General features: G+C 34.9%; 1 protein-coding gene across 1 annotated transcript; it reads right to left on the bottom strand.

Moving 5' to 3' along the window:
• Positions 1 to 7,690: 7,690 nt before the first annotated feature.
• LOC136826749 (uncharacterized) lies at positions 7,691 to 14,099 on the bottom strand. The gene is made up of 3 exons (XM_067084159.1): positions 13,195 to 14,099; positions 10,322 to 11,124; positions 7,691 to 9,637 (listed from the first exon to the last, which is right to left on the bottom strand). Exons 1-3 carry the CDS (start codon positions 13,226 to 13,228, stop codon positions 8,261 to 8,263), a joined length of 2,214 nt encoding a protein of 737 aa, XP_066940260.1. The 5' UTR covers positions 13,229 to 14,099; the 3' UTR covers positions 7,691 to 8,260.
• Positions 14,100 to 15,400: the final 1,301 nt, after the last annotated feature.

The following is a 15,400-nucleotide window of genomic DNA, read 5'->3' as shown; positions in this document are numbered from 1 at the left end:
TTTATGCTTTACTAAAACGTTATGAATTTCTTATGGGAAGTCATTTTCAGAACTTTACACAAATTTCTTGGAGTGTATGAAATATTAAAGTTATACCGATAACAATACATGAAGAACTTTGACGGAAAAAAGGCATAATAAATGTCACAATAATTGTACTAGTCTTTACTGTTTAAGCTGATGCTTTATGCTTTACTAAAATTATATGAATTTTTTATGATAAGTCACCTTCATAAGTTTACACAAATCTCTTGGAGCATAAGAAATATTAAAGATGCAGCAAAAACAATATCTAAAAAATTAAATGGAAACAAAATGCATAATATTTTTCAAAAGAAGAATACCATCTTCACTGTTAAGTTATGGTTTTAAGCTTTACTAAAATAATAGAATTTTTGTTTTTATAAAAAGTTATTTTAGCAAGTTTATACAGATCTCCGAAAGTCTCAACCCATCAGTTTGTTATATTGAATTTCTTGGCCGCGTATTTCACTATAAATCAGACACCTGGATTTTGAATCAAAGCTAAAGAATTAGAGCTTAGAATTTTCGAAGTCATAATGTATAATAGCCTGCTGTTAGGTAATAAAGATTTGATTAAACTTTGAAGTTTTTCGTTACTTCGTTAATTCTATTGCAGTATATTTATCAGGACACCTAGATTTTAATTCAAAGCTAAAAAATTAGAGTTTAGAATTTTCGAAGTCATAATGTTTATGTAATAAAGATTTTATTAAACTTTGAAATTTTTCATTACTTCGTTTAATTATATCGTAGTATATATTTATCAGGACTGTGATGTAAAAATTGAATAACGTAGAGGATAAAATTAAATTCTGAAAAGAAGCCACAACAAAATTAAATCATTCTTTTCAAAAGTGTGCAAAGAGCTTAAGCAGATCTCAACCTTTTCCTCACCAAGCAACCACAAGTTATCACACCTTCGACCTAACAATAATTCTGTGCGAAATGATGCTGCAGTTTTAATCTAGCAGTTGAAATTGTAATGGACTGAAAATGCAATATCTTAATCAATTCGTATAACGGGACTACGCAAGAGTGAAACTGAAGTCAAATCAAAAAGAGACCTTTGTTTAGAACCTTGCAAGTAGGGATTAAAATGTCCTTCCAGATCTGAGTTGATAATTTATCGCTGCCAAAATCGCACACGAACCAATACTTACCGGCGAAAAGAAGTTTCTTCAGGTATAACATTGCTGATCCTTGTTTTACGACTGTAGTTCTCAGTTAATAAGAGGCTTCGACAAGAGAACGTAGCAGGACATGAATCTGGTAGGGACGCTTCCAAAGTTCGAGTCCAGAAGAAAGGGAAGTGTTGAGAAGAAGAAGAAGATTCAGAGCTGTTGTTGTCGTCGTCGGACCAACACAGGTAACAGTGATATGGTCGAAGGGTGTTTCCACCCTTTTATATGTCTGGTTTCTTTACGATTCGCTTCACCCGGGAGGAATTCCGTGCGGATAAAAATGACCTACATATCCCGAAGGTATTCAAGAGTACTTGAGATGGACGCGAGATAAAAACCTTTCTCTTTTTTTCTCCGGACATCATTAATTGAAAAAGTGATTCGTCTTGTTAAAAAAAAAAAAAAAAAGCATGCTTTGACGCATATATTCGGTTTAAACACGGAATCCATTTTTTTTCTCCAAGGCCTCCCTTGGAAAGTATTCGAAGATGATGATAATCTCGTTGATAATCTTTATCTTGTTCGTTTAATCGTCATTAGATCATCTTTCAAGGTTCGGTTGGTCCTAGAATGGTTTCTTGAATCATAGGATCAATGTTTCCTCAAGGAATATTTGTTGTTCTGTGGTAATACTTGACCTAGATTTTCATAGGTGCGTGATCTGTTTCCTCACCTAAGGACACGTGAACTGAGGGAAAACATTTATCTTCTCGTCTTCATCATTTCCTCATCCTTTCTACTTCAAGAGGAAGAGAAAATGTTATTCTTCTGTATTTCTTCTGAACTCTCTTTTGACTTCTGCGTTTCCTTCCACATGTCAATTTCTATTTCCGTTGGCCTGAATTGGAATATGATAACTCCGGAGAAGCTCAGTGTCAGGAAAACGATAAGAAATAAAGTCATTTTTATTTGCAGTTACATTCGTCCTTGAGATGTTTGCATCTTTCAGATCCATATGGAAGTGGGTCACAACAAGACCCAGTTTCCAAGTCAAGTCTGATGCAAGTCAGTCATCATTCAATATGAAAAATTCTGGTGAATAATAATCGCCGAATTCTAAAAAGTTTCAAAAGTAAAATGGGAAAAAAATGTCACGAAATAGTGCCATTGAAAGTGTCAAGAAACAGAATATGCAGGTTTCAGTAGGAATACTGATGACGCTGTCATCAAAACTGAGGCTGAGAACGCATCCTCAGGGATCCTTAATTGAAAAATGGAGCAGATGTGCTACATTCATTCCAGCCAAGTACGTCGATTATTATTATTATTATTATTATTATTATTATTATTATTATTATTATTATTATTATTATTATTATTATTATTAAAAAGAATAATCATAGAAGCATGAGTCTTGAAATGGATAAACAAATACACAGTTAGGTATGGGTACAAATACATTTGAAAATAAAGCTAAACGGAATGCTTTCGAAAATCTGCACGATTCCCCTTTACAATACATTTAAAAATAGAGCTAAACAGAGAGCTGTCGAAAATCTGCACGGTTCCCCTTTATAATACATTTGAAAGTAGAGCTCAACAGAGAGCTTTCGAAAATCTTCACGATTCCCCTTTCCTATTTTTAAAAATAGAGCTAAACAGAGAGCTTTTGAAAATCTGCACAATTCCCCTTTACAATATATTTAAAAATAGAGCTAAACAGAGAGCTTTCGAAAATCTGCACGAGTCCCCTTTATAATACATTTAAAAATATAGCTAAACAGAGAGCTGTCGAAAATCTGCACGATTTCCCTTTACAGTATATTTAAAAATAAAGCTAAACAGTGAGCTTTCGAAAATCTGCACGATTCCCCTTTGCAATATATTTAAAAATAGAGCTCAACAGAGAGCTTTCGAAAATCTGCACGATTCCCCTTTACAATACAGTATATTTAAAAATAGAACTAAACAGAGAGCTTTCGGAAATCTGCACGGTTCCCCTTTACAATATATTTAAAAATAGAGCTATACAGAGAGCTTTCGAAAATCTGCACGGTTCCCTTTACAATATATTTAAAAACAGAGCTAAACAGAGAGCTTTCGAAAATCTGCACGATTCCCCTTTATAATACATTTAAAAATAGAGCTAAACAAAGAGCTGTCGAAAATCTGCACGGTTTCCCTTTATAATACATTTAAAAATAAAGCTCAACAGAGAGCTTTCGAAAATCTTCACGATTCCCCTTTCCTATTTTTAAAAATAGAGCTAAACAGAGAGCTTTCGAAAATCTGCACAATTCCCCTTTACAATATATTTAAAAATAGAGCTAAACAGAGAGCTTTCGAAAATCTGCACAAGTCCCTTTATAATATATTTAAAAATATAGCTAAACAGAGAGCTGTCGAAAATCTGCACGATTTCCCTTTACAGTATATTTAAAAATAGAGCTCAACAGAGAGCTTTCGAAAATCTGCACGAGTCCCCTTTATAATACATTTAAAAATAAAGCTAAACAGTGAGCTTTCGAAAATCTGCACGATTCCCCTTTGCAATATATTTAAAAATAGAGCTCAACAGAGAGCTTTCGAAAATCTGCACGATTCCCCCTTCCTATTTAAAAAAAAAAAAATAGAGCTAAACAGAGAGCTTTCGAAAATCTATTCGATTTCCCTTTTCGTCAACACTGAAAAGTAGAATCGCACATAACTGTGGTTTGATTCTCCTTTATTATTATTATTATTATTATTATTATTATTATTATTATTATTATTATTATTATTATTATTATTATTATCTATAGTGTGAAAAACTGTAATCTTCTACATGCAATGAGCTTCCTTTGCAAGCAGCAGAGCAAAGCAAAGGAAAGGTTATTATTACTATTATTATTATTATTATCTATAGTGTGAAAAACTGTAATCTTCTACATGCAATGAGCTTCCTTTGCAAGCAGCAGAGCAAAGCAAAGGAAAGGCTTAGGGGCTACAAGCACCATTGTAAGATCTAAACACAGAAAGTAAGAAAACAAAGAACATAAGTCAAGCGTCACTGAGAGTGCAATTGCTTTTCGATGTTTGGTTTCTGAAAGGTGTGGCGGCTAAAGCAAAATGGATTACTGAAGGAAAAACAACTTGAAAAACAGGAAATCTTAATTACCAAAGTTAACAGAATTACCATATCTTATGTAGAAACATAAATCATTGCTCTAGAGGAAAAACTTTCAACTTGAAAAACAGGAAATCTTAATTACCAAAGTTAACAGAATTACCATATCTTATGTAGAAACATAAATCATTGCTCTAGAGGAAAAACTTTCAACTTGAAAAACAGGAAATCTTAATTACCGAAGTTAATAGAATTACCATATCCTATGTAGAAATGTAAATCACTGCGGATTATTCCTAGATAGTGCCCGCTAAGGGCTTTCGGGGGTCGTTACCTAGGTCTAATATTTCTTGGGGTCATTATCTTTATGATATTTACAGTCTTTTGTTTATGTTTTTACGGTAATCCCCAACGAGCTTGTACTAAACGCGCCGGGGAAGGTGGATACATACCGGGTTAAAATTACCCTTGGGGGTCACTGTCTAGGAAAGAGCCATCATTGCTCTAGAGGGAAAACTTTCAGCTTGAAAAACGACGAAATCTGCTTCACTAAAGTAATATAATTACCACACTCTATGTAGAAATAGACTGTAGAAATAGAACTCTGCGAGGAATAACTCCATTATATTAACTAACTCATTGAGCTCAAGTGCTTTCAGTAACTTCGGGAAAGGAATTGTGATTTCCTCTTTTTAAAGAATCCCATTTTCTGTCAATCGAATACACGTAAAAAAGTTTACATGAAATTATTGTTCCAAACTACAGTACATATTCATATCCAAAAGATAAACAATGTGCTGGTAGGATTATCCTAACTCGGAAAAGAAAAAGTAAGAGAGACTGAATTGTTGGTTGGGAATCTGTTCAATTCCTAGTTCAAAATACCTGGAACAGGCCACCCGCCCACTTCCCCCCCACCCCCATCACCCCTCCTCCCTCCCCTTCACCTACATCCTCCCTCTCCCCTCCATCCATAACCCTTCCCCCCCCTCCACCTACAACGAATTGTTGGCAGGATATGTTTTTTTTTTTTAATGTTTAATTTTTATTATTTCTCCTTTCTAATTTCATGTAAGCGTCTATGTAGGCAGAAATAATACTCTTGCGGTATCTTCTTTTGCATAATTTTACGAATTATGGTGTCTTAAAAACTAAAGTTAAGTCTTATGACCTGCACAAAGACTAGAAAAAGTATTTTTTTCTATTTAGTTACTCTAGAAAGTTATTATATATATATATATATATATATATATATATATATATATATATATATATAAATATACTATATATATATGTGTGTGTGTGTGTGTTTTACCGCTCAATTCAGTATCGTAAGTTGTGAGAAAGTTACTCTAGACAGCCTCTTTATCATTTTAACCGAGCACACTTTCTCTTGACAGATTTTTCGCGTCATAACTGCGTTTGTATTTACGGTTTTCTCTCATTCATTACACAACGTGAAATTTTGGATTTAATTGGGGCTAACTCCCCTTGTGTAAAAGTTAAGACAAATTGAAACCAAATGTGTTTTTTGGGCTAGAATGACGTGACAATTATACAACTTGTTCTTGAAATTCTTACAAATGCTAATTCCACCTTTTCAACCTCTGTAGCTGACTATTTAACTTTAGAAGGAAATTAAAACAAGACTAAAGTTATTTACATGATGCATTCTGAATTTTTCATCATTATACCAATATGAGGCTCCTGTTCATGGAAGATTGAGTTATTCAGCTGATCTGCAATGGTACCTTGCAGGTGCCCTGATACTTGCACACTATATCTTAATTGTGCTACTTTTCGCGCTATTTCCCTACCTTCCTACCTAGATATCTTGCTATTTTTCAGCTATCTTTCCGGCAGATGGTTCATAATTATAAGACTGATGGAATATAGATACATTTTTCAGTTCCGCATATATATTAAGTACATTCATATGAGTATTTATTCACCTTCTCATCTGCTGAATACACGACATTACCATATATCAACCTTTGATTCCATTGCTTTGGAGGGAAATATATTGAAGCACGCCACAGACATTAAAAAAACCCACACAGATATATAGTAACTGATAAGAAAACTAAAGTCATAATAAGTATCTAATACCACTAGGATAGGGCTTCGTTCGTGGGTACCTTCATTCTACTTTAGAATAATCCGTTTTGAATTTGCAATGTGCTAATATACAGCCAATGTACTAGTTATTTTTATTTTTTTTAATTTTTGCTGAAGATTCATAAATAAATGCAAAACACTAATTCATTAGAGAATCCAGCTGTTACTTAATATTTTAGAATGGTTTAGTACGGCATATAAGAGATATAAAGAACTAAATGAATTATATCTCAAATTTATAGATATAGCTCCTTCCCTTTACTCTCATATACAACAGGATTGACCTAAAAGTTCACGACCTTACCGAATATTATTAGGTTATAGGGAATAAATATCTAATAGTAAGTGATGTATACCTAGGATGCAAAAGAGTATAACGCTTAAGAATTGTTCACAAACGTAGTTAGAAAACGCTTTTGAAAAAGTATACTTCCTCTAAGGTAATCAACAAAGAAAAGGGAAATAAAAAGAACAGGTAAAAAATGGGCCGAAATTTCTTCGGCGCAATCGAGTTTTCCGAACAACGCATAATCAAGGCCACCGAAAACAGATCTGTCTTTCGGTGGTCTTGGTATAATGCTGTATGAGCCGCGGCCCATGAAACTCTCAGCCGGCCGTGGTAGCCTGTGTTGTTCCGTTGCCAGAAGCACAATTATGGTTAACTTTAACCTACAATAAAATGAAAACTACTGAGGCTAGAGGGCTGCAATTTGGTATGTTTGATGATTTGAAGGTGGCTGATCAACATACCAATTTGCAGCCTTCTAGATTCAGTCATTTTTAAGATCTGAGGGCGGACAGAAAAAGTGCGGACGGAATAAAGTGCGGACGGACAGACAGAGCCGGCACAATAGTTTTCTTTTACGGAAAACTAAAAGCGTCATTGATCAACATCCGGTACCAACTTCATTTTAAAATTTAGTCAATTCTTCCTTGGCCTAATACCCAACATTGACCACCTCCTCACAAATAAGCTTCAATAGTTCTGACATAGAAAAGAGCATAGAAAACTGATCATCAGAACAGCTGTAATTTCTCACTTACACTGATTTATTTAAACTTTCCAAGCTCATGATTTATGTCAGAAAATATTGACAAAAAAACAGAACACTTGTAATTTCTCAGTTACAGTGATTTATTTAAACTTTCCAAGCTCATGATTTATGTCAGAAAATATTGACAAAAAAACAGAGCACTTGTAATTTCTCAGTTACAGTGATTTATTTAAACTTTCCAAGCTCATGATTTATGTCAGGAAATATTGACAAAAAAACAGGTTAGGGTAGACTCATACACAGTACTGTTACTTCGAGCTTTTTTTTATTGCATTTTGTATACATAAAAATACTATTCATATATTATAGAAAAATACTCTTTCACTGGTTAAATAAGAAAGACTTATGGCACAAGCATTGCACTAGGTAATGGTACTATATATATATGTGTGTAGTCTGATAATTTACTGTGGCTGTTTTAATTTCTTGAGAACAACAGGAATGGAATATATTTTCACGGCATTCGAAGAGGCTGAAAGGGAAAGCTAATTTTCGGAAATGGCTCTGTGAGACAGATAACAGCGACTCAACTTTCACTGACAGATGTCCTATAAACGAAAAGTAAAATTAGCCAAATATTCTTCGTTCGCTGAGAACTTGAAAATGGAGCTATGGCGTTTTGGGAATCAGACCAATTTGTACCGAAATAAAAAGAAATACTGAAATACTATAAACAATAAGAGAAATTCCACACTAATAACTGAAGAATGAATCTTGGAATTTAGGTAACATCCACAGAAGTAAACCCGATTATTCATGGCAACAGTAAACTATCAGAATTTAAGCGAATTAAAAAAAATAATCTAGACAACAGAATGTAATATCAAAAACGGGTTTCATACTACGGGTGTCTGGTAGAGGCCGCTGGGTGATGAGGGCGTTGGGTAAGAATAGCCATTACTGCCATTTCCATTTCCATTGCCATTGCCATTAGCTGCTCCATTGGTGTAGCCATTTCCGTTTACTGCTCCGTTGCCATTTCCATTGCCATTGCCATTAGCTGCTCCATTGGTGTAGCCATTTCCATTTACTGCTCCGTTGCCATTTCCATTACCGTTGCCATTGGTGTAGCCATTTCCATTGCCATTTCCGTTGACTGCACCGTTACCATTGCCATTGGTGTAACCATTTCCGTTGCCATTCCCGTTTCCATTAACTGCTCCATTGCCATTTCCATTACCGTTGGTGTAGCCATTTCCGTTACCATTGCCATTAGTGTAGCCATTTCCATTTCCATTGCCGTTGCCATTGGTGTAGCCATTACCATTTCCATTCCCATTACCATTGGTATAACCATTGCCATTTCCATTACCGTTGGTGTAACCATTGCCATTTCCATTTGTAGCTCCATTACCATTTGCAGGCGCACCATATGTTGATGAAGGTCGGGTTACAGTGGCACCATTTCCATTTCCATTAACAGCACCATTTCCGTTGGTGTAACCATTTCCATTTCCATTAGCAGCACCATTTCCGTTGGTGTAACCATTTCCATTTCCATTAACAGCACCATTTCCATTGGTGTAGCCATTTCCATTTCCATTAACAGCACCATTTCCGTTGGTGTAACCATTTCCATTTCCATTAGCTGCACCATTTCCATTGGTGTAGCCATTTCCATTTCCATTAGCAGCACCATTTCCATTGGTGTAGCCATTTCCATTTCCATTAGCAGCACCATTTCCATTGGTGTAGCCATTTCCATTTACAGCACCATTTCCATTGGTGTAACCATTACCATTTCCATTGACAGCACCATTTCCGTTGGTGTAGCCATTACCATTTCCATTAACAGCACCATTTCCATTAGTGTAGCCATTACCATTTCCATTAACAGCACCATTTCCATTGGTGTAACCATTTCCATTTCCATTGCCATTTCCATTGGTGTATCCATTGCCATTTCCGTTGCCATTGCCATTTCCATTGGTGTATCCATTGCCATTTCCATTGGTATAGCCATTGCCATTTCCATTCCCATTGGTGTATCCATTACCATTACCATTTATGACGCCATTTCCATTGCCGTTGGCAACACCATTGCCGTTGCCATTAACTTGTCCAAAGGCAGCGTTCAGACCAAAGAACTGAGCGGCTGTTGAGCAGTCGAAGTTGTACCACCAGTCACACACGAAGTATTGCTGGTTGAAGACTGTTCCGTTGGGACACAGGAAGGAGTCTTGTCGGCCATCTGCCTGGCAGATATGGAACACCTGCAAAGGTAAACGTGGAAAGTTAAAACGTAAAAGGTTTTGGTGCATCTGATGGTCAGCGGAGTCCTGTAATTTCCCTTAAGAGACCTTGACGTAAGTTATTTGCCTTACTAAGAGAAATCAGGCACATTTGACAGACAGAAACAGAAGCAGAACTACAGAACCGTTTGCTGATTTTTTGATGAAAGATTATGGCATATATTTTCTTTACCTATTTCTGCATTAATTTGGAAACGCTCTCAATACAAATAAATTGCGATTAACAGCAAATCACAGCGTTCGGACTTAACTAACAATAAAGAGGTTTCTTATGTTCTGAACATGACTTTGTGTAACTAGCCAGTAAAGCTCTGCATTTTCTAGCTATGTAAATAAAGATGTTTGTGAAAAGGAATGTCTAATTTTCTTTTTACATTTTTTCCTATACTTATCTCATTTTGATCTCATTTTTAAAAAAATGAAAATTTGCTTTTTAAATTTAAACTTCTCTGGTCGTTAAGGTATGCCACTGAAAATTAGTTCCCTGTGACTGATATTTTTTGTCACACTAAGACAATATGTCCCGATCATATCTCACTTTGAAACAGGAGTCATGTAATTTGTTATTCCTGAAAGAAACTGGAACATAGACTTTTCAGTCAAGGAATAAACTGAAAAAACAAGACTGAAAGACTGAGAAATTACCTGACATCCTGCTTCTGGTGCTGTGTCTGCGTAGTATCCAGGAATTTGTCCCTCACAGGTGAAGCCGGTTTCAGGTACGGAGGCCAGGATTGGGTAGTCGACTCCTGGGACACCACCTCCAGCAATGGCTTCCCCAAGGGCGGTAATGGGGTCCACTTGTCCGTTAAGGCCATTTCCATTGATTCCATTACCATTTCCATTGGTGTAACCATTGCCATTGCCATTCCCATTGCCATTGGTGTAACCATTTCCATTGCCATTGCCGTTGGTGTAACCATTTCCATTGCCATTTCCATTGGTGTAACCATTTCCATTACCATTTCCATTGCCGTTTCCATTGGTGTAACCATTTCCGTTGCCATTTCCATTTCCATTGGTATAACCATTTCCGTTGCCATTGGTATATCCATTTCCGTTACCATTTCCATTGGTATAACCATTTCCATTGCCATTTCCATTACCATTTCCATTCCCGTTGGTGTAACCATTTCCATTAGTATAACCATTACCGTTGCCATTGCCATTGCCGTTGGTGTAACCATTGCCATTTCCATTGCCATTGCCGTTGGTGTTTCCATTGCCATTGCCGTTGGTGTAACCATTGCCATTTCCATTGCCATTACCGTTGGTGTAACCATTTCCATTACCATTGCCATTTGTATAGCCATTGCCATTGCCGTTGCCGTTGGTATATCCATTTCCATTTCCGTTGCCATTTCCATTTACACCATTACCATTACCATTAAATCCATTTGTTGGTGGTAAGTAGGCTTGTTGCTGCGCTAAGCAGACGCCGAGAAGAGCTGTTTGGCGAAAAAGGATGACCAGTTAAGAGTTGAGAAGATATCCAGTTAAGGATATTGGATAGGATATCCAGTTAAAGATATTGGATAGGATATCCAGTTAAGGATATTGGATAAGATATTCAGTTAAGGATATTGGACAGGATATTCAGTTATGGATATTGGATAGGATATTCAGATAAGGATATTGGATAGTGTAACCAGTTAAGGATATTGGACAGGATATTCAGTTAAGGATATTGGACAGGATATTCAGATAAGGATATTGGATAGGATATTCAGTTAAGGATATTGGATAGTATAACCAGTTAAGGATATTGGATAGGATATTCAGTTAAGGATACTGGACAGGATATTCAATTAAGGATACCGGGCAGAATAACCAGTTAAGGATTTGGAGAAATCAGTATTAAATAGACCAAGTAACTTTCAGAGAACATGATTCTTTAGACCATTACATGTGAGAGAACTTCAACATGACTTTGTGTTTTCTTTTAGCAGAATTGACAGAATTAGGTCCCTAAGATTCAGAAACAGCTATCTACGAGTAACATTCGCTAGAAAGGTTGAAAAATATGAGAGAAAATAGTGGTAAATAGTTTGGTTTTATTTAATTATTCTAGTTGCTTTTGCTATTTGGTACTGTACTTACAGCAACATCATTTAAATTTTTATTTCTTTTAGAAATGAAAGAAATATTTGTCCTTCTCGTAGGAAATACTAAGCAATCAATTTTGTAAATTCAGTGTATAAACGTGTAAGTTAATAAACTCTTCAACAGTAATCTGCTTTTAGAAATATTTATACAAGGTTCCATATTATTATTATTATTATTATTATTATTATTATTATTATTATTATTATTATTATTATTATTATTATTATTATTATTATTCAAAAGGAGCAAATATTCAAAAAAGAGGAGCAAACACAGGAAATAAATAGAAATATAAATAAGTTATGAAATTCATGACTTCGTGCAATTTAACAATAAATACAAATGAATTAATTCGCTATTGTCTCGATTGCATTTGTTTAATGGCGTGCACTTTGTGAATCATTTTTGCCAAAGGAATGTCACAAAGAAACTTATAGAATATCTATGAGAAGAGAGATGAATATATTGAATAAATATGAGATTAATGACATCAAATCTTGAAAGAATAAGTTTAAGTTTATGTTAAGTTAAAGCTAAGTTAAAGACAGGTAAATTTAAAACAATATGCCGGCTACCAATAAACAGTTAGTCACATGGCCTACTGATCTTCAAATTTCAAGGAAACGATATGAATACTAGTAACTCAAGGCGTTCGGTTATAAAGATCTGAAAGTATACAGATACTAGTATACATGTATACAGATTACAGGAAATATAGATCTTTTTTCCAAACCAGAAATCTGATATAGCCATCCATTAGAATACTCAACCTTCAGATAGAATGGAAATCGAAATATACCGAAGGTTGCAAACCATTTTGAATCTTATGATAACGTCTGGTTATAATGTTCATAATGTTCGAATTCCGTAGTACTGTGAGTATATTTATTTTAGTAATTGGCTGACTTGGCAAAAATGCTGTTCTGAATTAGAAATGAAACCTTTGTAATTTCTCTATTGTGTATTTTCCAACTAGGATCAGTGGAGAGAATTTAATAATGAAATTATTGGAACTGTGATTGAACATTACTGAATATAGTACTCTCAACATCTCTGGTTAATCTTACATGTAATATATCCATTTTTTATGTTAATTTTCATTTGTTCTAATGTTAATGACTGATGTAAAATACAAAAGTAAGTAAATAAGATATTCCAAGAAAATTTTCAGTGAATTTTCAGTGAAATCTGGTATCTTCGGTCTACTTAAAGCAATCGTTGAGTTTTCGAATCTATAGTAATAAAGATATAAGCTTTATCAAAATATTCATATCTATATAGATCGTATATTTCTTCAGTAACGGCCGCTATATCTTACTGTAGTTAATAAAAGGCAGATTTCCTATTCAAAGCTGTGAAAAGTACGACAGTTTGAGAATAAATATTCAAACGAAGTTCGGATCGGTACTTACCGGCTAATACAAGTTTCCTGGTTAAGCAAGTCATCGTAGTTCCTTAACTCTACAAACTTCAGTTTTCGTCAATGATATCTTCGGCAAGAGAAGCAAAATAAAAAGCAGTTTTTTTAGCGATTTCCAATTCAGAGAAAGCCCACTTCACTGGTAAATATACTCTTTTTAAATTTCCGCGCCCGAGTCGCGTTCGATGGCCGCGGAGTCTCGTTCCAGCGAAGGGAGAAGAAGAAGAAGCAGCAGCAGCAGAGGGAGGATTTGTTGTTGTCGGATCGAAAGCGAGAGTTGCTGTTGCTGACGAAGGGCCCCTGGCTCCCTTTTATACGTCGCGTCCTTTTGCAATCGTCGTAGTGGTGGCGGCGGCACCCGCCACTCGGGGGGCGGAGCGGGGGCGGAGGAAGACGGAGGAGAAGAAGAAGAAGAAGGGCAGCAGATGCATAGGAGATGCGGAGGGGGGAGGGGACTGAGGAAGGTTGGGGGTAATGGCACGAGCAAACAGAAGAGACGAGGGCATTCCCCCAGGGTCATCTGCTCCAGATCCTCCTACTTACTCCCCCACCTCCCCCTTCGGCATCACCACACTCCCGGGGAAGTCTCACCCTTCGGCGTAACTCACCACAGTCTTTGGGTTTCTTTTCCTCTTGGCTTGGGACTTTAAGAATGGACTCATATTCGTCTGCTTCCTGCAGAATTTAAGGACTCTAGACTCAGAATTAAATGAAGGGGAATTATATTAATTTATTTTACTGTATTCGAGGAGAAATGGTAATATTTTATTTGAATTTGTGAATTACAGTTTATCTAAATAGCTTTGGCTTTCTTAAGGTACAACTGTCGGTTAAATATCGTGAAAATACGGATGACAAGGCTGGGAAGTAGATAAATTCACTAGCGATCAGTTTCTAAAGATTTATGTATCAGATTTTTTTTTATATTACAATAGTGTTCTTTGTAAGGTTATACAAATTTTTCCTTAACTTCCCAAGCCTTTAAGATTTCATGTAGCTTGATGTTTATACATATACTTCAGCAAATTTCAAAGTAATTTTTACATAAATTATCTCTCTCTCTCTCTCTCTCTCTCTCTCTATAATGCATATATATATATATATATATATATATATATATATATATATATATATATATATATATATATATATATATATATATATATATATATATATATATATATATATATATATATATATATATATATATATATATATATGTATATATATATATATATATATATATAACATATATATATATACATATATATATATATACATATATATATACATACATACATATATATATATATACAGTATGCATATATATATATATATATATATATATATATATATATATATATATATATATATATATATATCGATTACATGGTACATAATAATAGCATAATATAAAGATATCAAGTCAACTACAGAATTAAGCTTTCCTTTTTTCCGTGTCTTTAAAATGCATTAGCAAGATGACGTCGTGCTTTGCTGATTAAGGCTAAGGTAACCCAACTTACGTTGAAAAGCGCAAAAAAAAAAAAACTATGAAATATCGCTACGCTCTTAAGTGCAAAATTTTTTTTCCCTAAAAAAAAACCTTATCTCTTAACGGAGAGTCCGACGGAGCAAGAAGATGAATTCCCTTATCTAGCCCATGTCAAATGTCAACCAAGAACATAATAAATAATAATAATAATAATAATAATAATAATAATAATAATAATAATAATAATAATAATAATAATAATAATAATAATAATAATAAAAACTGAATAGGATTACATCCAAAAGCTAGGAAAGAGAGGGAAAGAAATAGTCAGTGACTTGAAAAATCTTATATTTTTCCCAAGTCCAAAATCCCGAAATTTATTACTTTTTTTTCAGTTCTTTACAATATTATGATATTTCTGATGACTGATTTTGCGTTGAAGAGGCAAGAAATACCTCGTCAAGGCATTCCCATGGGAATGACTCTTACCTCCTCGAGGTCCTGCCAGAGGGTGAGGATTACCTCATCGAGGCCCTACCGGATTTTAAACTATTTTCTAACGTTATACATACAGTTCAACAAATGCATAGTAGGTTTTAAACATATGCACCCATAGTGTTCCATTTTCTTGCCCGGGGATCGAATCCAGGATAACTAGTGGGAAAAGATTGTATACAAAGCACATCTGGCTTTCCTCCTC

This window comes from Macrobrachium rosenbergii, chromosome 41, assembly GCF_040412425.1.
Source record: "Macrobrachium rosenbergii isolate ZJJX-2024 chromosome 41, ASM4041242v1, whole genome shotgun sequence".
NCBI classification, from domain to species: domain Eukaryota; kingdom Metazoa; phylum Arthropoda; class Malacostraca; order Decapoda; family Palaemonidae; genus Macrobrachium; species Macrobrachium rosenbergii.
The sequence above is the reverse complement of the archived record's forward strand: the minus strand, read 5'-3'. Positions and strand labels throughout refer to the sequence as shown.

What these genes read in the sequence shown, in the direction of transcription:
- LOC136826749 (XM_067084159.1), bottom strand. Translation starts at nt 13,228, where the DNA reads ATGACTTGCTTAACCAGGAAACTTGTATTAGCCG. An exon ending in CAGGAAACTTGTATTAGCCG is followed by an intron (nt 11,125 to 13,194) that starts GTAAGTACCGAT and finishes TTCGCCAAACAG; the next exon opens with CTCTTCTCGGCGTCTGCTTA. An exon ending in CACCAGAAGCAGGATGTCAG is followed by an intron (nt 9,638 to 10,321) that starts GTAATTTCTCAG and finishes TTACCTTTGCAG; the next exon opens with GTGTTCCATATCTGCCAGGC.